This window comes from Bos indicus, chromosome 19 (assembly GCF_029378745.1).
Source record: "Bos indicus isolate NIAB-ARS_2022 breed Sahiwal x Tharparkar chromosome 19, NIAB-ARS_B.indTharparkar_mat_pri_1.0, whole genome shotgun sequence".
Lineage (NCBI taxonomy): Eukaryota > Metazoa > Chordata > Mammalia > Artiodactyla > Bovidae > Bos > Bos indicus.
Genome location: NC_091778.1, coordinates 57,095,393 through 57,117,104, shown reverse-complemented (window position 1 = coordinate 57,117,104; position 21,712 = coordinate 57,095,393). Strand labels below are relative to the sequence as shown.

Below are 21,712 nucleotides of genomic sequence, written 5' to 3'. Positions count from 1 at the left end.
TGATGCCCCAGCACACATCCACCTCTTGAGGTAGGCGGGCGTCAGAGTCAGAGATACAAGTTTATTGAGCACCCAGACAGGAGGGGAGGCCCGCCGCGTGCTGTCCTGCGAGGGCCTCAGAAGCGCAGCACCTTGGCGCCATCAGCCGCCTGGGAGAGGTAGAAGGTGGCCGTCCCATGGTACTGCTCCTGTTGGTGGACGGGGGGTCTGAGCTCAGGGCTGCCTTGGGAGCCATCTCTCCTGCTCCCCCACCCTGCCCTCCCCACCCCGACTCCAGCACTGCCAACCTGGATGTGCTGCATCACCCGAGGAGCGGCAGAGGCCTCCAGCAGGGTCACCGTGCAGCCCCCGAAGCCACCGCCTGTCATGCGGCTGCCGTAAACCCCAGGAGCAGAGAGCGCGGCCTCCACCAGCTGATCCAGCTCCGGGCAGCTCACCTCATAGTCGTCTCTGCGGAGAGAATACGGAGCCTGGAGCCGGCCCCAGCTGCAACACATGTGCTTGCGGGGTGTCAGGCACCCAGGGGCCTCACCTGAGCGAGTGGTGACTCTCCACCATGAGGCGGCCGAAGGCTCTGTAGTCGCCGCGGCGCAGGGCGGCCGCCGCCTGGGCCGTTCGCTGGATCTCGCCCACCACGTGCCGCGCCCGCCGGAAGGCCTCCGTGCTCATCAGGTCCCGGCCAGCTGGGGAGGAAAGGGGCTCAGCAGACCTGCCACCCACGGCCTCTGGGCCCCTGTGGACTCCAGGCCGCTGGCCCCGGGGCATCTCCACTCTGGTTCTGACGAAGCTGTGGGTAGAACCTCGGGTTGGGGAGCAAGGTTTCAGACCTCGCCTCCTCGATTATAAAAGGGGGTACCCAGGACGTCCCTGGGGGTCTAGTGGTTAAGACCCCCTGCAAGTTTCCACTGTAGGGAGCATGGGTTCAGTCCCTGGTTGGGGAACTAAGATCCCACGTGCTGGGCAGTGTGGCCAAAAAAGGGGGCATGACCCACCTCATTTGGGATGTGGGGAGAACTCAGTGAGGCAGACACATGCAGAGCTCCCAGTGTGCCTGGCACACGGTGGGTACTCAATAAACAGCTGTTTGAGCCCCATACTCTGCTTCCCTGGCGAATGGGACACTGCTGCCTTCCAGAGGCCAAGACAGAACAGAAAGGACAAGTCCTGCTGGTGTTTTTGCTGGACTAACAGTGAAACCTCCAAAGGCCAGGAATCCAGAACTGGGGTACAGTGCAGGCCTGCCTGGGACACCCCAGGGAACCAGCAGGCTGTCCAACTGGCTAACGCTGAAGCAGGCACAGCCAGCCGAGTCACTAAGGGCAGCCCTGAACACCGAGGAGACTTCGCAACTTAATTCCAGGTGCCAGTGAGATTCTGGAGCCGGGGAGGGACAGAGCTGAGCTCTAGTTGACAAAAGTGACCGCCTTGGGCAGGGGCCCCGCTGGGAGAGGTGGGTGCCAGGAGTCCAGCTGGTGGTTGTTAAACGTCAGAGACCAGGAGGGGCCCGATGTGGGGAGGAAGGGGAGGAGGAAGAACAGGTCAGAGACCCGAGGGGGCAGGGGGCCAGGAAGCACTCAGGGGTGACTCTGAAGTTTCAAACAGGAGCGACAAGGGTGAGGAAATAACAATGCCAAGTCAGAGGAGAGGTGCCCAGAAGGATGAGTTCTGCCAGGGCCAGGTGAAGGCTCCAGGACCCCGGGTGGGAATGGGGGGGCGGACTCCCATCTGAGTCCTCAGTGAGGCAGTGGTGGCTGGAGTTGAGCTGGGGACAAAGCCTGGGGCAGGCCCAGGAGGAGGAACAGGGCTCTGACCAAGCAGATCCAGCACTGAGGGGGTGGAGAGGACAGCCCCCAGGTTTCTGCGGGGAGCCCCTGGGAGAGCTGTCAAACCAGGTGGCATGGGAGACCGGCTGTTGGATTCAGAGGATTCAGAAATGAGTAGAGAGGAGAAAGGGCTTTCCAGGTGGCATGAGTGGTAAAGAACCTGCCTGCCAATGCAGGAGACGAGGGTTCGAGCCCTGGGTCGGGAAGATCCCCTGGAGGAGGAAATGGCAACCCACTCCAGTATTCTTGCCTGGAGAATCCCATGGACAGAGGAGCCTGGTGGGCTACAGTTCATGGGGTTGCAAAGAGTCGGACATGACTGAAGTGACTCAGCATGCACACAGAGGAGAAAATGGGGGTCGTGAACATCGGGGACCCTTCCCAGAGGACTGGCATAGGAAGGAGACTCCATTTGAGGATGCTAGAAGACTGGGCATGTTTAAAAGCAGGTGGGGAGCAGGTGGAGGACAGAAAGGCAGGCAGAGAGAAGCACGGTTCCTGAGGGAGATGGAAGCCTCCAGGGCTGGGGCGTGGGGGGCGAATGGAAGGGCCGAGGAGGAGGGGAGAAACGCCACAAGTGCTCAAGGGCAAAAAGCTCAACCACCGTGACCTGCACAGAGCAGGTGGCCTAAAGGTGACGGTTCACCAAGGACAAGATGGTCCCTGAAATGGGCCCCACGCTGCCAGGGAGGGCAGCTCCTAAGGCCAGCAGCCTGGCCCCGAAGGGAGGAGGACGAGCTGATCTGCCTGGATCAAGTCTTAGCCCTGCCACTCACTGTACATCCCATCACAAAAAAAGGGACTCCCCTGATGGTGCAGCGGATGAGACTCCACCTGCCAGTGCTGGGGCCAGGGTTTGATTCCTGGTCTGGGAGCATCCCACGTGCTATGGAGCAACTGAGCCCGTGCTCCAGTTACTGAGCCCAAGCTACGGAGCCCAGGAGCTGCAACTGCCGAAGCACTCGTGCCTAGAACCACCTCAGTGAGAAGCCTGAGCACGGCAACCAAGAGCAGCCCCGGATCGCCGCAACTAGAGAAAGCTCATGCAAAGCAACAGAGACCCAGGGCGGTCAAAAATAATAAATAGATAAAGACTTTTTAAAGATGAGTGTAATATCTGTCCTACAGACTTGTGAGAGAATTCAATGAGTTAATGTGTACATGACCTTTAAACTGTTCAACAGACTACCTTCCTGGCCATGTCTATCTGGAAACTTAAAAATACATGTTATCTTTTGATCCTGTGATCCTACTCCAAACAATCTAATCCTGAGAAAACAAATAATTATGTATAAAAACATCCCTCGTGGTGTTAGATGTGATTATCAGAAACTGGTTAAGTAAATTGACACCTATATGCTGAAATGCTACAGTAGCTTTAAAAAGCCATGTTGATGGGGACTTCCCTGGTGGTCTAGTGGCTAAGACTCCGTGCTCACAATGCAGGGGGCCTGGAACCAATGAATGTTCCCTGGCCATGGAACTATTAATAGACCTCACATGCTGCAACCAAAGATTCCACAGGCTGAAACTAAGGCCCCAGGCAGCCAAAAAAAATTGCTTCCAGTGGGAGGGTCTGGGGAAGGGGTGGCAGGCACCATGTGGGACCTCAAAGGTGGCAAGAAGCAGCCCCTGATGCATTCCAAGAAGCAAGCCAAGGAGATGGGACGAGGAAGATAAGGCATTCAAACACAAACAGGAGGAGGAGCTAAAAGCCAAAGCCAAAAGGCCCCCTGCCCACAGGAGGAATTAAGAAAATCTGGCCAAAAAATGTTCCTTGTGCCTGAGGCAATGATGATTGTTACTTCCATTCCTGTTTAAACATCTGGACTCCCTGCCATTAACATCTGTTGCCACCTACAGCTACAACGAAGTGTCGTCTTGAAAACTTTTGTAAACTTTTTGTAAACTTTTGGGGTCGGTGGGAAGCCATCGTGATGACTGGCCTTTTCTGGTATAGGAAGTGTTCTGAGAGAGTTCAGGGCAATAAAAGGGCAGATAGCAACACTGTATTTGCTCAACTTTGAAAATACAGATGATGAAACCAACACAACAGTGTAAATCAACCGTAATTCGATAAAAAATTTTTAAGTACTTTTAAAAAAGAAAATACAGGTACAGAAAACCACTAAAGGAAATACATTAAAATGCTAATAGTAGAACTTCCCTGGTGGTCCAGCGGTTAAGAATCCGCCTGGCGATGCAGGGGACACGGGTTCTATCCCTGGTTCAGGAAGATTCCACATGCCAGGGAACAACCAAGCCTGTGCGCTTGGTTGCACAGGGTTGAGCCTACTGAGCCCATGGGCTGCAACTACGGAAGCCCGTGTGCCTGGAGCCCGTGTTCCACAAGAGAAGCCCGCACCTCACAAGGAAGCAGCCCCTGCTCACCGGAACAAGAGAAAGCCTGCCCACATCAGCAAAGACCCAGTGCAGCCAAAAAAAAGCTTAGTGGCTATCTCTGGGTAGTGATCTTATCGCTTGTTATTTTCTTCTTTGTCCTTTTCTGTATTTTCCACAGTGCACATTAAATTCTTAGATTATAAAAAACGATATTGAGATATCAAGCATTCCTACATTAGCCAGGTCAGGAGGCCCCGCCCCACTCCGCCCAGCCCCGCCCCACCCCACTCAGCAGCCCCAGCAGTCTCCAGGACAGAGCATACACAGCCAGCCCTCACCCTCCACTCACCCTCCAGCTCCTCCAGCTGTACCTCCCGAAGGCTCTCCTTGCCCAGCGCCCGGGCCACCTCTTCACACTGGCGCCGCCGCAGGGGATACTCGCTGGAGCCCAGGGAATGGCGAACGTTGGAGTTGGTGATGAGCACGGCCAGCTTGGGGTCCGACAGCGGCACCAGGCTTGTCTCCAGGGACCTGGGGCGGAGATGGGGGGGGGGGGGGGGGCAATGACAAGGCCGGGCGTCTGCTGGCCACGCAGCCTCCATCCAGGAGCTCCTATGAGGTGGGAGGTCCAAGGGGAGCCCCTGACCTGCAGTCAATGAGCAGCGCGTGGCCTCTCTGCCCCAGCAGTGCGATGAGCTGGTCCATGATGCCACAGGGCACCCCTGCGAAGCTGTGCTCGGCCCGCTGACACACCTGGGCCCGGGCAGCTATTGTCCCCGAGTCTGCGGCACAGGGCAAGGTGGGGAGCCTGGGGCCCAGGAGGGGACACTAGGGGTTCGCGGGTGGGAGCAGCAGTAGCTCCAGGGACGTTCCAGGGAGATTCACCACCTACCCCGCCAAGGCCACAGTTGGGGTGGGAAGCTCTGATCACAGGACCTCGGGGAAGGAGGGCTGGGTGGGGGCTGGGAGGTACCTGGGCAGAGCTGCTGTAGGAAAGTATACGTGGCCACTTCCAGGGACGCCGAGCTGGACAGCCCACCCCCCAGGGGCACAGAGCTGACCACCACTGCGCTGAAGCCAGGGAGGGGGGCAGCTGCAGGGTAAAGAATGGATGACGGTAAGACGGGCCACCAGGGAGGGTGAACACAAGAAGGGAATGTGTTCTGGTGCAAAGGGAGGCAACTGCCAGGCAGCTGCTGCTGGGGGAATGTGTCTCAATTGTCAGAGGTCACCAACCTGCTGGGCCAAGGGGTCCGCTGCCCTCAACCCGCCCACCCTGAGGGTCCGAGACAGTCTCCCAGTTCTCAGAATTCAGGGCTCTGGAGACCAACACTTTGGGGTTTGAACCCTGGCTCCTCCATCGTGGGATGGGCAACCCAGGGCTAGTTCTGGAACCTCTGGGGGCATCAGTCTCCTCACCTGCCCACTGAGGAATCTCTACTCTGCACGCCTACCCCGAAGTGGATCAGATGAGCTAATGGGCTTTGTGGCTGAGGCAGGAATCTGACCCAGCCCGGGGCCCCATACCTGGGTAGTGCTGAATCACTCCCTTGACATAGTTGGCCCAGTGAGGGGTCCCAGGCTCCAGTGGCCGCTGGCTTGTGGGCAGAGGAAACTGCAGCCGCCGGGGCTCATCAGCATCCTCAGAGGTAGTGAGGAGGGAAACAAGCCCATCCACGCGGGGGCTGCCCACCAGCACTGTCACAAGCTCCAGGGCCTGGCAGGAGAAACAAAAGTATGCAAAACTCCCAACACCAGGGCACCTGGGACAGACCGGCAGCTGACCTCCAGGCTCCAGGTGAAGAGAATGGGGAGTGTCCCAGGGAAGAGCTGACGCTCATCAGGCCTTGGGGGGGCTTGAGTCCTGCCCCAGGGGAAGAAGGGTCAGTGCTTGGGGAGTGCAGACCTGAACTCTGCCCTGAGCGTGGGCTCCTGGCTGTGACGCAAGGGGGAGAGAGAGAGTTCAACAGGGAAAAAACAACACAACTCCTTTTGGCGCTTCCCCATTTGGAGGCAACCTCAGAGGCACTGTACTCACTCAACTTGCCAGGCTGCAACCGAGGGATGGACACGGCCCCAGGCTAAGGCAGTCCAATCGCCCCTGTGGGACCTTGGGCAGATCACTAGCCGTCTCTGAGCCCCCTCTGCGAATTGAACGGGCTGGACCAGGAAGCTTAGGGCTTTACTTCGCCCGGATCTACCCCTACGACCCCGCCTTCCGCATTCCCCCACACCGTGAGGAGGCTCCCAGGGAGCCTGGCGAGGATCCGCGGTCCACAGCCTACTTCCTCGAGGATTCTCGCCTTCCTGCCTCCCGATGTGGGAAATGCCCCGTCCGAGGGCCTCCCTACGTGCTCGGGCCCCACACGCGGCGGGAGTGAAAGTTCAGAGCGGCCCGCGCAACGGTGCACGCGGAACGCGGGCGCCTCCCGCCCAGCCCCTCACCATGGGCAACACCAGGCCCCGGTTGTAGTCCGTGTGTTCCCCGATGAGGTTGACGCGGCCCGGGGCCGACACGGCTAGCTCGGGCTCAGCTCCGAACTCCTCCAGGAAGGCTCTCCGGGCCTTGGCCAGCAGCTCCCCGGCCTGGGGCTGCTCCGAAGCGGCCATGACGCTCTCCCGGCGGCTCCGCCGGGTGCAGTCCGGTAGGCGCGGGATGCTGGGGCGGGGCCGCGCGGCGTCGGCTCACAGTAGCTGGTCGCGCCGCCCAAAACCGGGCCGCACTGGCCCCGCCCCGCCCGCCGCGCCGGCCCAATCCACCGGCCGCGGGCGAGGGGGCGGGCTGGCGGCGGGCTTCGGGAAGGATCGCTGGGAGCCCACCGCGGCGGGGATTGGCCGGACCGGGAGATCTGAGCTGCCCTTCCTTGGCCTCTGTGTCACACCCATCCACCCAGCCGTCTACCTCGGCCAGAGCTACAGAGCTGGCCTCCAGCACACCTGGGTCTCCCAAAGGGCTCTCCCAGGTCCCAAAGTCCTGCAGAGGTCACCAACCCCTGATCAGGAATCTCTAAGAGGGTGGCCAGACAATCAGCATAGAGATAAGGACTGCCCGAGTTTGGTGGAGTCCCTTCTATAGGCTCCTTTCCTAGAGTGGACCCGCTGTCCCAGCTCCTAGCAATGGAGCAGTGAGGAGGGTGGTAGTGGGCATGGATGGGCCCAACTGCCAAGGCAGGTGCTTCCTCAGTCAGGAACGTTGGTCCCAGAGTCTGGTGTTCTGAATGTGACATCTCCTCTCTCACCAACCTGCATCCTAAACCTTCAAGCCTGTCCACAGTTGGCCACCCCATAGAAACCTTGGAAGGGAAAGGCTGAAATATAAGCAGACTGAAATTAGGGAGGGGAGCTTTGTGGAGGGCTGTGGCCTGGGCTGTAGCTGGGGATCTGATCAGAAGTTGCCCCAGGAGCATTCAAAAGTGAGCTTTGAAAACTCCTAGAAGTAAACCTAAGGGTAAACCTTTGGGACATTGGCTTAGTCAATGGTTGTTTAGACGTGACTGCAGAGCACAAGCAACAAAAGGAAAATAGGCAAACTACTTCATCAAAGTAAAAGACTTGTGCATCTAAGGACCCCATGAAAAAGTGGAAACACAACTCACAGAATGGGAAAAAATAGCTGCAAATCATATATTTAAAGGACTTGTATCAAGAATGTATAAAAGGGACTTACCTGGTGGTCCAGTGGTTAAGAATCCCCCTTGTATGAACCCACATGAAAAGTGAAAGGGAAGTCGCTCAGTCGTGTCTGACTCTTTTGTGACCCATGGACTGTAGCCTACCAGGCTTCTCCGTCCAAGGGATTTTCCAGGCAAGAGTACCGGAGTGGGTTGTCATTTCCTTCTCCAATGAACCCACACGAACGGGGGAAGATAAGCTCTTGTGCTGCAATTGGAACAGTGTACTTCATACTGGGACTTAAATCCATGTACTGGGACTCAACCCTGGAGAAGAAGAGGGTGACCCACTCCAGTATTCTTGCCTGGAGAATCCCATGGACAGGGAAGCCTGGCAGGCTACAGTCCGTGGGGGTCACAAAGAGTTGACATGACTGAATCGACTTAGCACTGGGACTCAAACCCAATCAAAACCCTGCCTGGGACTTGAACCCATGTGGCTGCAACTCGAACTCGGCCAAAACCCATGGTCTTCCAACTGAGATCACAGACCTGGTTTCAGGACCTAATGAAGCTCAGGTTCTTGATCGCTCAGCACACAAGCTATTCAGTGAGAGACAAAGTGATAGGTAAGAAGTGGATTTATTCAGATCAGAGAGAAACCGGCTTAACAGAGAGTATGGGCCATTACAGAAGGCGAGTGCGGTGGCCTTGAAAAGTGGCATGGTTAGTTTTTATGGGCTGGGTAATTTCATAGGCTGAGTAGGGTATTATTTCAACTATTTGGGGGAAGGGATAGAGATTTCCAGCAATTGGGCCATTACCCACTTTTTGGTCTTTTGATGGTCGGCCTTGGAACCGTCCTGGAGCCTCTGGGTGTGTCATTTAGCTTGCTGATTGGGAATCAAGCTCCAGTGGAAGTTGACTTGTCTGCCGTCTTGGATCCATTTGATTCTAATTGGCTTATGTTGTGTCCTCTGGCTCTGTCACTCTTTCAAAAGCTGTGCCCTGTCCTTTCAAAAGCTGCGCCCTCGGCACAGCGAAAGATCCCACATGATGCAATGGAGTTCCCACGGGCCAAAACTAAGACTCAATACAGCCAAATAAATAAAAATAAGTAAATAAAAAATAAAGTGCTGAGTCTTAAAAAAAAAATCTTACAATAGGAAAAAATATAACTTTAAAATGAGGGGGGGAAAAGATTAATAATAAGTCCTGGGGATCAATAAAGAAAAGTTTTAAAAGCTAGAAAAAAATGGGCAGAAGATTTGAACATTCTTCCAAAGATGTGAAAGGATGTTTAACATCATTAGTCATTTAGAAAATGCAAATCAAAGCTACAGTGAGATACTACTTTACATTCATTACGATGACTAAAAATTTTTTTTAAAGACAGAAAATACCAAGTGTTGGTGAGGATGTGGTGAAGTCATAACCCTCATACACTGCTGATGGGAATGTAAAAAAATTAAGCAGTGCCATAAAATGCTAATCGTAGAGTTATCATATGACCAAGCAACTTTACTCCTCACTATACACTGAAGAGAACTGAAAACATGTGTCCCCACAAAAACTTGTATACTAATGTTCACAGCAGCACTATCACATTAGCCAAAAAGTGGAAGTGATCCGAAAGGGATAAACGGACAAACAAAATGTGGCTTATACAATGGAATATTATTTTTTAAATTATTTATTTTTGGCTGGGCCTTCGTTGCTGCAAACAGGCTTTCTCCAGTTGCAGAGAGTGAGGGCTGCTCTTCAGTTGCGGTACATGGGATTCTCTTTGCGGTGGCTTCTCCTGCTGCAGGGCGTGTGCAGCTTGAGGGCTCTGGAGCTCAGGCTCAGTGGTTGTAGCACGTGGGCTTAATTGCTCTGTGGGATGTAGGATCTTCCTGGACCAGGGATCAAACCCAGGTCCCCTGCATTGACAGGCAGATTCTTATCCACTGCACCATTAGGGAAGTCCCAGTGGAATATTATTTAGCTATGAAAAGAATGATGTTCTGATACCTGCTACAGTATGGATGAGCCTTGAAAACACAGTAAATGAAGGAAGCCAGTTACAAAAGACTACAAATTGTATGATTCTATCAATCAAAAATGTCCAGAATAGGCAAATCTAAAGAGACAGAAAGTAGATTACCGGTTGCTTGAGGCTGAGAGAAATGGGAGAATAAGAGGTGATAAGAATACCAACTTCTCTTTGTAGTGATGAAAATATTCTAAAATTTACAGTGGTGATGGTTGCCATATCTGTAAATACACTAAAACCGCTTTAAATGGGTAAATTGTATGGTATGTGCACTGCATTTTTAAAAAAATTTATTTGGCTATTCTGGGTCTTAGTTGCGACACGTAGGACCTTTAATCTTCGTTTCGGCAGGGGGATCTAGTTCCCTGAACAGGAATTGAACCTGAGCCCTCTGCGTTGGGAGCTTGGAATCTTAGCAGCTGGACAACCAGGAAGTCCTTATGCATTGTATCTTAATAAAACTGTTTTTTAAAAAACGAGGAATAAAAGCAATTCCAAATTTCATCTAATGGTCTGCTCCTTTTGAGCACTCCTCAGCTTCCCTGGTGGCTCAGACAGTAAAAGAATCCGCCTGTAGTGCAGGAGACCTGGGTTCCATCCCTGGGTTGGGAAGATCCCCTGGAGGAGGGATAGGGATACCCACTCCAGTATCCTTGCCTGGAGAATCCCAGGACAGAGGAGCCTGGCAGGCTATAGTCCATGAAGTCACAGAGTCCGACACAACTGGGCGACTTCCGCTCGCTCGCTGGCGGTAAAGCACAGGCGTTTTTTGGCGTAGGTAAAACAAAACGGTAAAGCACAGGCGTTTTTTGGCGTAGGTAAGACAGAACAGGATAAAGCATGAGAGCTTCTTGGGGCTGGCTGAGATGAAAGGAAACTCAAAGCAGGCCTCCCTACAAGGCAAAGATGCGTCCTTGTAGGGAGCAAAGACCCCTTGTAGGAGCAAGGATCCGCTGCTCTTCAAATCATTTACCCATCTCAGCTCTGATGGCCAACCACTCTGAGCCCAAATCTCTGCCCTTACTATTGTGGTATCTCAGTCAGATGACTTATCCTCTCTGAGCCTCAGTTTCTCATCTATCTCCTGGGGCTGGTGTTTCCTTCCTGACAGACTGTTTCAGGAGGAAGTGAATGAGATCAGCTTCACTGAGTGCCCAGCCCAGCCTCTGGCACTTGGTAAGCACAGAATAAATATTTGTTATTATTATCAGTCACCCATTAATACATTGTTGGACTCTCCTGCAAGCAATGGGCCAGATAAAAGCCTCTGGCTTTCACTGTCTGATAGTGGATAGTCTCAATCTGACCCTCGTCCCTCACTGAGATAAATGTCTCAACAGAGGAGGAAAGAGTTTTCTAAAAGAGAGGAGGAATTCTCACCACGGAAAAGGCAATGGCACCCCACTCCAGTACTCTTGCCTGGAAAATCCCATGGACGGAGGAGCCTGGTGGGCTGCAGTCCATGGGGTCGAGAAGAGTCGGGCACGACTGAGTGACTTCACTTTCACTTTTCACTTTCATGCATTGGAGAAGGAAATGGCAACCCACTCCAGTGTTCTTGCCTGGAGAATCCCAGGGATGGGGGAGCCTGGTGGGCTGCCGTGTCTGGGGTCGCAGAGAGTCAGACACGACTGAAGTGACTTAGCAGCAGCAGCAGCAGCAAGCAGCTCACACCCTTATTTTTTAATTTCCACTGTTTTATTTTGATTGAAAAGATGTCCTTTTCACCTATCTTCATCTTTTGTATAGTTTCAGTTGTTTCTGGAAAACCTTAATTTGACCCAAGGGCAAGTTCTCCTGTTGGCTCACGCTGGACTCTGAAATACTGATTTCATCTACAAGAACTGTTTACTATCAGTGTTTGAATGCTGTCTAGCATGTTACATAAAATTTGTTCAGAGGAAGTCTGCCTCTGACCTTTGACCCTCCCTCCCATTTCCTGGCCAAATGTCACAAGATTGGGGGGAAGGTGGCACCTTAAAGGGGACACTGCCACCCAAAGTCTGTCCTCTGCTTGTCCATGTGCTCAATTCTTGGTCCTTGGGGCCTCCCTGCTAGACCTGGTCTTTCTTCAGGCAGTGAATGTCTGTGTGCTTCATGCAGCTCTGGCTGCATTTACAGACAAGACTCCATTGCAATTACAGACAAGACTGGTTTCCTTTAATTGTGGCATGTGGGATCTAGTTTCCTAAATAAGGATCGAACCCAGGCCCCCTGCATTGGGAGTGCAGGGTCTTAGCCATTGGACCCCCAGTAAGTCCCAAGACTCGTTTCCTGGTAGGGCTTGGGTCCACATCTCCCAGGACAGTCTCTGAAAATACTTGCTCTCAGCAGATGGCTCTCCCTCCCACGGATTCTGGGAGGCATTTTTGTTGTTGTTCCCGGAGGGTTAACCTATCTCCTGATTTGGGCCCCCTTTGCCCTTCTGTTTCATGAATGATGACAACTTCTATAGTATTGATAATACTGATATCGAGTTCGTGGTGGGCCCTGGTGTCAGGACTGAGATGCAGTCTATAGGGCAGCACTGGTTGCTCAGTGCCTGTTCTGAACAGTCAATGCTCCAGACTTTTTTTGTCAAATCTTTTAAAAGGCCCCAGACTTTGCACGGATTGTTTTATTAAATCCTTACAAGCCTCCGGGGTAGGCACTGGTTTTATCTCCATTTTACGGATGAGGGAAAGAATCCCAAATGGATTAAGGAATTCATCCAAGTGGGACAGCTGGGCCTTGAACCTGGGTCTGTCTGACCCTGAGATTGTTCTCTCAGGAATCACCCTGTCCCCAGGAGCACTCTGACGGGCTGTGACGTCCGCTTACTGAAGATCCCAAACTCAGCCTCTTGGTAAGGAGCAGGAGGGGTAGCAGCTCTCCTGGACCCCTGGAGCCCCCGTTCCCAATTTGGAAGTCGACCAGTAAGCAGAGCTCTTGGGAACCTGACTGATTTTTTTTGCCACCTGGGCCGGGAGCAGATCCAACCTGCTGTGCTGTGGGGCTGCCAGGGCTATTGGGTTGGCCAGCAAACATGCCTAGAGTCTCTGCTGTGTAGCAGGCGTGACTCCAGAGGCCCTGGCTCTGGAGCGCCAGGAGCTTCTCGTCCATCCCTGGCCCCAGGTGCCCCTGCTAAGCAGGGGCCAGTTGCAGGCCCTGTCTTTGTTTGGTGAACCCCACTGTGTCCCTGAAGTTCCTGCCCTCTAGGCTGATGACTACTCTGCTGGCGGCCAGGCAGGGAAGGACGCAGCCGCAGCTGACTCTCCCTGTACCTTGCCCTAGGCACCGCAGCGGGCCCAGTCCCCAGGCCACTGTGGGTGGGCAAAACTGAGACTGGCCCTAGACAGGGCACTGAGCGGGGAGAGGCCCCCGGGTTCAGCCGGACTCTCAGGTTGCATGAAGGCTGGGCCTTGGACCCAGCCCCATCCTGTCCCCTCTTCTGGTGCTCTTGGCTCAGTGCTTAAGGCAGTGAAGAGCTTATGGGAATGGTCCTGGGGGCCAGTGTGTCCAAAAGAGAGGGAGTAGGGAGTAGAGGTTAACAGAGCCTGGGCACCGCCTCCCTGGGGACGTGTGCAGTCCCTCCCACACCTCTCAGCAAAGGCTGCCAGCCCCAAGCTTGCAGCCCAGCAGCCCCTCCCGTCACTGGGGCTGGCGGCTGGCAGACAGCCTCCTCCCTTTCAGCCCACTCTCCCACTGTGTATGGTCCCAGAACTGCAACTTCCTAAACAGGGGCTGGCTGCTGTCGAAGACTCCAGACCCTGGCTGCCCAACCACGCCCCTCTGCACATCACTTGTGGCCTTACAGCTCCTCCAGGAGTCACAGCCTCACTGAAGCGCTTCCTCCACTCCGTCTTGCTGATAGCAGAGGTGACTGCACAACCTCTTTGCTTCTCCCCAAAGGAAGGGCATTGGGGTAGGTGGGATGGGGGTGGAGGGTCCTCTCCTCAGGGCAGAAGCTGAGATGTGCTGCTCCTGGGCATGCGTGATGGTCCTCACCCTTGCTGGCCACTGCATGTAGTGCTCAGGTGGGGACACCAGGACAGGCTGGGAACACCTCACACGGAAGTCCCATGACTCTGGCTTGGAGTAACAGTGGTTGTCAAGGTGGGATCCCTCACTGCCAGGGACAGCTAGGCAGTCAGCCGGACCATAGGGAGAGCAGGCACCGCTGCCCCCACCCCAGGAAAGAAGACAACAGCCTCTGGCCCCTCCTCACAGCACAGCTTCTATGCATTAAGCTTGAAGCTGTTCCAGCTGCCCCCACCCACCTTGGCCAAAACAGCCTCTCTCTGTCCCTAGACCTGTGGACAAAAGGGAGTCCAAAGGCTGGCCACCTGGCCCAACGGCATGACCCGCAGGCAGTGCTGCAAGATTTGGGTCGGCAACCCGGGCTAGGGTCTGTTCTTCCTTCCTCCAGCCTCACCCTGAGGAAGGCAGGTGGAAGGCGGGTTGTTTGTGGGAGTTGCTGGCCAGAAGCCAGGCCCAGCTGGATGGGATGGTCTGGGCCAGTGACATCCCCGAGTAATAGTGAGGCAGGCAGGACCACCAGGGGTGAGGGAAGAGGCCGGGGAGCACAGACAAAGAGCAGTCCGCTCAGTTGTATTCTATCAGACCCTGGGGTGGGGCTGAAGGAAAGAGGCTGTGACTGCCATGCTGCTGTCTGCACTCAGCAGCCAACTCTTTGCGACCCCATGGACTGTAGCCCGTCAAGCTCCTTTGTTCATGGAATTCTCCAGGCAAGAATACTGACTGGCGTGGGCAGCCATTTCCTTCTCCAGGGTATTGTCCTGATCCAGGGATGGAACCCATGCCTGCATTGGCAGGCAAAATTCTTCACCACTGGCACCACCCGGGAACTCCCATAATTGCCATGAGGTGACTTAAGTCAAGGGATGGGGAAGGAGGGGCGAGGATTGTGTACCCAGGAAGGGTGCTCAAGGCTCTTGTGCCTCATGGGCCACACCACCCGCAGAGACACGACAGCCACAGAAGGTGTGCAGAAAACTCACCCTTCTCCATGGAAGGGTAGGTTGGCCATAAGCCTGAGGCAAATTGCTGCCCTGCTGCTGTTATCGTTCCCGTGTACAGGCTGGCCTTTGCCTGCAGAAACTTCAGGGCAAGCCCAGTTTCCTGCTGATCCAAAAACAGCTGACAGGGCCGTCTCTACTCTCTGCTGCCCTATTTGAAGGTGATCCAGAAGGGGCCTGCTCTCCATTGAAGCACAGGTCCCAGCATCAACACTTGACACCAGGCAAGCAGCAGTGCTTACAAGGGGCCAGACAGGGGAGCCCCAGACCGCTACTGGGGAGAGCTGAGGAAGGTAAAGCTTTCAGAACATTTCCCCAGAGAAGAACTCTGTGAAAAAATATACCATCCAAATCAAGACCATAAAGCTAAGGAAGTCTAAACTTTGAAAACTTTTATTTTTGCTTTTTTTGCACTACCTAAACCCAGGGATAAAACATATGGGAAGTTTCCCAAAACCAGAAAAGTACTTTTGCCTTATAGGTTAAAAATACACTCTGGAAGCACAAGCTGTACTGTTTAAGCAGCAGATTCCAAGTTGCCCAATAAAATTCAACCTCAGGATGCAGACTTCAGGCAAGGGCAAGCGTCAACCACTTGAGTGCTTCTCAAGGAGCCTCACCACCACTGGACAGGGTTCCCACCATCACACATTCCACTGGCTAGGATTTCAACATCCTTCAGGAACACAATGAATCAACTGTCGGAACTGGTATGATGGACCTTCTAGGAAACCAGGTTATTTTTATTATACTGTATCAGATTCCACTTTTGGCACCTCATAAAAACTATCAATTCTCAACCCTAATTAACTCCCTGCTTTCCAATGGAACCTCTTAACCCTTAGTCTTTGAAACTAGTCCAAATTTAAATCCCACTGAACTGTATCAGAGTATAAGTATCTTTCTACAGCCACGGACTTCAAATTATACGGAATGCGTTTGACTCTGGTGGTTCTTGTGTCCATATTAACACTTCACTGGTGGCCATCACTGGCTAGGAACACTAGTTTCACACTGAAAAGGCAGCTTAGACTTAAACAGAGTTCTACACCTGTGGTCACTTGTTATAACTTACTGTATAAAGAAATCTATACTGGGAGGGGACATATGTACCCCTACAGCTATGGCTGATTCATATTGATGTTAGAAAACAAAATCCTGTAAAGCACTTATCCTTCAATTAAAAAATTAAAAATCTATAAACGTTCTTCACAAATAGGTTCAGAACAAACCCCACATTTGAGTTCTAGAATTAAATTTCCTTTCCTTGACAGATACGGGGGAGGCAGGGAAGCCTTTTAGTCGTAGGCCCACACTGCAAATATGTCATAACATTTTAAAAAAGCTTCTAGAGGGCTGTTTACATGCTTTGTAGAATTATTCTTGTAAATACTGCTTTTGTCTATCAAGTAAAACTTGAAATAAGCTAAACTTAAAAGCTTTGCATTCAAATTTAGGTTTTTGACACTTTAGTTGAATAAACAAGTTTATTTGTAAATTTAGTCAACATACATAATTGACCTAAAAACTTCAATAGAAGGATAAATTTTAAAACCACTTGGAAAGCCATCTCTATGAAGTGATTTTCCCAGAACCTATGCCACATGAACACCATTTTAACTGGCAGAGATTCCATAAGCTGAAGCTGTGTCCCTCCCCCACAGCAAGTTCACCCTAAGTTATAATACAAATCCCACAAGGAAAAAAAGTTCGGTATTGTTCCCCCTTGGTAGAGAAAAGTTCAACCTAGTTATGAGACCAATCACAACACAAAGAAAAGCTGCACTAACTACTATATTAGTAACAGATGATGCTGGTGTGAATAACTTGTATTATAGTCTAGAGCCCTTATAAATAAATCCCCCTCCCCGTTAGTGTTTGCATTATCAGCTAGAAGGTTAGTTTAACATGTGGTAGAATGAGGACTTATGCAAGGCATAACGCGCAAAGCATTTTACTACATAAACAAGTGCAGTCTACTCAGGAGAAACCCAATCGAACTCTAAATTACACACCTTAAAGACAACACTCCCCACCACATGTCAATGTAAAACATTTAATTTAAAAATGTTGACACTACAATATATAAAATAGCTATTATAAATGCACATAGTGTATTCTATAGCTGCCAGGTTTACTTTTTTTTTTAAGGAAACTGTAAGTTACACTGTGGTTAAGACTTGTATCTTCACCCTTGAAAAAGCCCACATTCTATCACAGTGATGTATGGTCAGACTTAACAGCCCCAATTGTTAAACACTTGGATCAAGTCATAACCAGTTTTATTGCAAAAGGACCCTGTACACATTTATCAATTCTAGTACCTTAATAGCTACCCAACAAGTCATTAACATACAGAAACATGCATCATGAGAAGCAAGAAATATCACCCATCCCTTCTGCATATTAGCAACTTGTCACTCCTGAGCAACAGTGCTCACATCACTGAGGTCTGTGAACAGTCACTTTTCGCATTCATCCTGAGTGAAAGATGGAATGACTTAAGTACAAATGCAACATATTATAAACAATTTCTTACAAAAAAAGTCACAAATTAAACCGAAGTATTTTACAGAATTTACTACAAAACACCATAAAAACTGCCTTCACTTAAGCTCTCTCTCCCCGTATCCGGCGAGCCAACTGGATGTCTTTGGGCATGATGGTGACTCTCTTAGCGTGGATGGCACACAGATTAGTATCTTCAAACAAACCCACCAGATACGCTTCGCTAGCCTCCTGTGGAGGACAAGAGCCACACTATTAGACTCTCTCCGAGGAGGGGGCCGCGCACCAGCCCTCCCCTCCGCCCGGCCGCACACAGCCCCCGCCAGCTCACCTGCAGCGCACCGATGGCGGCACTCTGGAACCTCAAGTCGGTTTTGAAATCCTGGGCGATCTCCCTCACCAACCTCTGGAAAGGCAGTTTCCGGATCAGAAGCTCGGTGGATTTCTGGTAACGACGGATTTCTCGAAGCGCAACAGTCCCGGGCCTGGAGCGAGCAGGAGAGCGCAAAGTGACACCGGTTACGGCAGCGCCCCGCGAGCCGCGGGAAGCTTCCCGCCCGCAGCGCCGCCGAGTCATCGTCTCCCTGTCGCGCTGCCTACCTGTAGCGATGAGGTTTTTTCACCCCGCCAGTAGAGGGGGCGCTTTTCCTGGCCGCTTTGGTGGCCAGCTGCTTGCGGGGCGCTTTCCCACCCGTTGACTTACGAGCAGTCTGCTTGGTTCGAGCCATTTTCTTTTACCTGTAGAAGACACCCGTGACTCCAGGGCCGAGGCACGCTCGCCCCCCGGGGTGCGGCGGCCCGGACGCCCGGCGCCCCAACTCTCCCGCCTCCTCGCGCCCCAAGGCGGACGGCAGATGGCCGAGGGCCGCCGCCTCCTCCCCCTCCCCTAATGACTCAGGCTGCGAGTAGCAGCAGCCTCCTCCGGGAGGGGGGGCGCGGGGAGGAGTCACTTCCCCTCCTCGACGGGCGGAGGCCCAGCTGCCCGGAACCCAGCGTCGGGACCTCTGAATCACCAGCGGGAAAAAGGCGGAGACGCGGTTCCGGAACGAAACCCCAAGGGAAAACTACCCGCCCCCACAGCCGGCGCCAACAGCCAAAGTAGCCCGCACCAGTCGGCACTTGGCTCTCAACGGCTGCGACCCGCGGTATCAACGGCTGGCCAGGCCTCAAGTCACAGATAAAATCCATGAACACTTACCTAACGCCGAAGTTTTAGGCCGCTTCTCCGACCACCGCGCCGCCGCTGCTGCCGAAAGAGCCGCAGTAGCTGAAACACGGGAAAAGCTCCCTCCAACGAACGACCAAACCGCTCTGCGCTCTAAGCCCCCCTATGCCTCCGTTTTTATACCCACGCTTCACGCTGCGTCTCTGCGTCATAGGACCCTAATTTGCATACACCAATGACTTTTTCTATTGGTGGACACCTTCGCCGACGCGCTGACATCCCCCGACACAAAGGCCGTGCTTCGGCCCCGTTCCCTGATTGGCGGACATCTAGACCACTGATTGGCTGTTAAAGTGGCCTAACTATTGGATGAATGCAAAGAGGAATGGACGAATCAGAGTTTAGCACCAAGCAGCTCTTCTGATTGGATAAAATGGAGCTATGTTTGGATCCTTCCCTTGGTTCCAAAGCTCTACAATAGAAAGTCAATGCAAATGAATTGCACTGGTCCTTATCAGGACTGGTCCTTAATCTGGACAGTCGGGAGGGCAAGGGGCCTAACGTTATTTGCATCAAGCTAATACAATGAAGGAGAGGGCATTTTAATGAAAATTTTGCAAATATTTTCCAATGTAAAATAAAATGCATTCCCTGTGATTATTTACTTTTCATGAACATTTTGATAGGTAGTAGTGTAAATGAAAATTAGAATTCAGTAAATCATGTTATCAAGTATTTTATCAGGCATATACATTTTAACCAAAATGCAGTTCTTTTGTTTGGTGGGGTGGGGAGAGGTAAATAACAAATACAAAAACAAATGTCAATACATTATTTATAAGGACTGTTTTGCATGTCCTTAGACCATCACAAAACACTGTGATTTCAATATGCTTACAGTTAAACAAGGAGTAACTTACTAGGCAACGTATTTTTTTAAATTATGCAGTTCAACTGAACGAAATCACTACAGCCAGAATGGGAACAGTCAATTCTAAACCAGTATTTCCAAGTCCCTAAAGAATAAACAAAAGATAACTAAATTAAATATGGTCCCTTGTATTTAATGGTCTATCCTGTAATATATTACTTCTGAAAAAACATAAAAATGGTAATCCCTACCTTTGCCTACATGTCTTGAATGGATTTTAATACTTAGTTCTTCAGATGATTCAGTTATATAAAATATCAAAGCAGGCTTAAGGTTAAGACCAGCCAAACAAAGTTCAGAAAATTGAAACAAAGCCTTGGGCATTCTACTCCGCAGTTTTTACCCTGGATTCACCGAATATTTTAAAATTATTTTTAAAAAGCAGAAAAATCAGGTACACATAGATTTCAACAGAGAATTATACTACATAAATACAATACCTCAAAAATTTACATATGATGTCAAGTTACCCCTCTCATCATCAAAAGTGAGAGGGAAAAAATGCACAGTTTGATTCAAAGCAGCTATGGCAAAAACATCTTTGGCCCAACCTCTAGTTCCAAATTTGTTATTTCGGCCCTCTCAATCATAACACGCATAATATGTATTTAGTTATCATATATCTATAAACTTTTATATCATAATTCAGTCAACTTTAGTTTCTTTCCTCTGCTCAAAGGTTAGGGTAGAGGAAACATTAAGTTATTTCATACCAGGTTGAGAAGAGAAACCAAGATGAAGGTTCTTGCCCTGTTCTCAGAAATTGTGTAAAGCTGAAAAACAGGGCACTGATTATATCTCAGGTAAAAGACTGTCAAGTGTCCTTGAATTTAACCAGAAAAATACACTGCCATCTTTTTTTGACTGCTCAGATGGCCTGGAGAAGGAACAGGATCCTAAATTAACACCCACTTTTGTGTTCCGAGGCTTTTCTAGGAATTCCAGAACCCTAGCTGTCTCATGCTTTCTACAGAATACAGTAGTGATCCATCCCCACCCCACACCCTCGCCCATCCCTGCCTCCAGTTTTGCTAATTATTAGAGATAAACTAAACTAGGTATGGATTTACATGCATCCCTTTAAGAATGATTAGTGGAAAGAATCTGTCCCTCTTACTTGGCAGTCTTATCACTAGGTTTTTCTTTTTCCTAACCCTAAGTGAATGCAAAGGAGCAAAAACAACACAAAAATAGGGAACAACCGAAAATGCTAATACAATCAAAACAATGCAGAATATGAGGCAGCATGTAGGTTACTGTCCTAATTCCTGTTCTGTCACGTACTTGCTGAGTAACTTTGCACAAGTTTCTTAACCTCTCTGAGTTTCGGTTTCCTCTTCTCTAAATTAAGCGGTTTGGATGATATCATCTCTCAATTCTACTAGTACACACTTACTCTGAAGCTCATGGTATACACTCATTTAAAATCTAGCACGCTGAACTGTATTTCTTCAATCAAATCACATTTGGGTATTTTGGAGAATAACCTATAAGTTGATTACTTGAATTTAACAATAGGATTAAAGCCATACACCATAATTTACACAACTTTTTTGTCCTTTCGGAATTTTTCATCTTCAAACACCCCTAGTGCTTAAACAATTGATTTGGTCTGTTTAAGAAATACGTTTCTCAACTTGGGTTTGGCTTCTGATATGAAGTTACTCGGAACAACATAAAATAGATATGTATCAATCTCAAACATGAAAAATTTCCATTCAGCCGACAGGGCTTCACCCTTAAGGTTAATCGAATGTTTCTTTAATGAGATTATCATTATTTAACATTATCTAACAAAATGTAATTAGCCTGTACAACAGGGTTTTGAGTAGATTCAACATGGAAAACAAAGTTAAATGTTAACTTTGTTAACAAAATGTTAAAATATCTGTGAAGAACTTCGCCCAACTGGCGGGAAGAGGGGAGGAGACATTTTCCCCAGTAGAAAGGCTGAGGGCCAGAGCACGAGAGTGGAGTGGGTTATAAATCGTACTCCCTACTCAAACCCAGGCCCTTCCTCTGATGCTTTTCGACACTCCTGCAACTTGCCAGTGTACCTGAGACTATGCTAGACGGAGATTAAATTCGTTCTTGGCCCCTAACGTACTGGAAACACGTTGGTCGGGCCAGGTGTCGAGTTGGGGGACTCAAGTCGTGTGGAGTTCCAGGTTTCAGGGCTGGTAAAGGTTTATGGAGCGCCCCGGTAAAGGCGCGGGAACAGAGTATTGTGTTGTATCGCTCTTCGTTGGCAAAGCTTTCTCAAGCTGACTTCCAGCAG

General features: G+C 50.8%; 2 protein-coding genes across 2 annotated transcripts; both read right to left on the bottom strand.

Moving 5' to 3' along the window:
* Nucleotides 1–41: 41 nt before the first annotated feature.
* GALK1 (galactokinase 1) lies at nucleotides 42–6,851 on the bottom strand. Its single transcript, XM_070774065.1, has 8 exons — nucleotides 6,612–6,851; nucleotides 5,694–5,883; nucleotides 5,140–5,259; nucleotides 4,813–4,948; nucleotides 4,516–4,697; nucleotides 533–683; nucleotides 288–450; nucleotides 42–188 (listed from the first exon to the last, which is right to left on the bottom strand). Exons 1-8 carry the CDS (start codon nucleotides 6,774–6,776, stop codon nucleotides 117–119), a joined length of 1,179 nt encoding a protein of 392 aa, XP_070630166.1. The 5' UTR covers nucleotides 6,777–6,851; the 3' UTR covers nucleotides 42–116.
* An 8,356-nt stretch (nucleotides 6,852–15,207) lies between these two features.
* Nucleotides 15,208–18,684, bottom strand: H3-3B (H3.3 histone B). Its single transcript, XM_019981023.2, has 4 exons — nucleotides 18,537–18,684; nucleotides 17,939–18,076; nucleotides 17,670–17,823; nucleotides 15,208–17,569 (listed from the first exon to the last, which is right to left on the bottom strand). The coding sequence occupies exons 2-4, from the start codon at nucleotides 18,064–18,066 to the stop codon at nucleotides 17,441–17,443; spliced, it is 411 nt and encodes a 136-aa protein (XP_019836582.1). The 5' UTR covers nucleotides 18,067–18,076; nucleotides 18,537–18,684; the 3' UTR covers nucleotides 15,208–17,440.
* Between the last annotated feature and the right edge of the window lie 3,028 nt (nucleotides 18,685–21,712).

Coding starts and splice junctions, on each gene's coding strand:
- GALK1 (XM_070774065.1), bottom strand. CDS start 6,776: ATGGCCGCTTCGGAGCAGCCCCAGGCCGGGGAGCTGCTGGCCAAGGCC. Junction 4,949..5,139: donor CCTACAGCAGCTCTGCCCAG/GTACCTCCCAGC, acceptor CCTGTGCCGCAG/ACTCGGGGACAATAGCTGCC. Junction 451..532: donor GAGAGTCACCACTCGCTCAG/GTGAGGCCCCTG, acceptor TTCTCTCCGCAG/AGACGACTATGAGGTGAGCT.
- H3-3B (XM_019981023.2), bottom strand. CDS start 18,066: ATGGCTCGAACCAAGCAGACTGCTCGTAAGTCAACGGGTGGGAAAGCG. Junction 17,824..17,938: donor AAAAAACCTCATCGCTACAG/GTAGGCAGCGCG, acceptor TGCTCGCTCCAG/GCCCGGGACTGTTGCGCTTC. Junction 17,570..17,669: donor CCGCCATCGGTGCGCTGCAG/GTGAGCTGGCGG, acceptor TGTCCTCCACAG/GAGGCTAGCGAAGCGTATCT.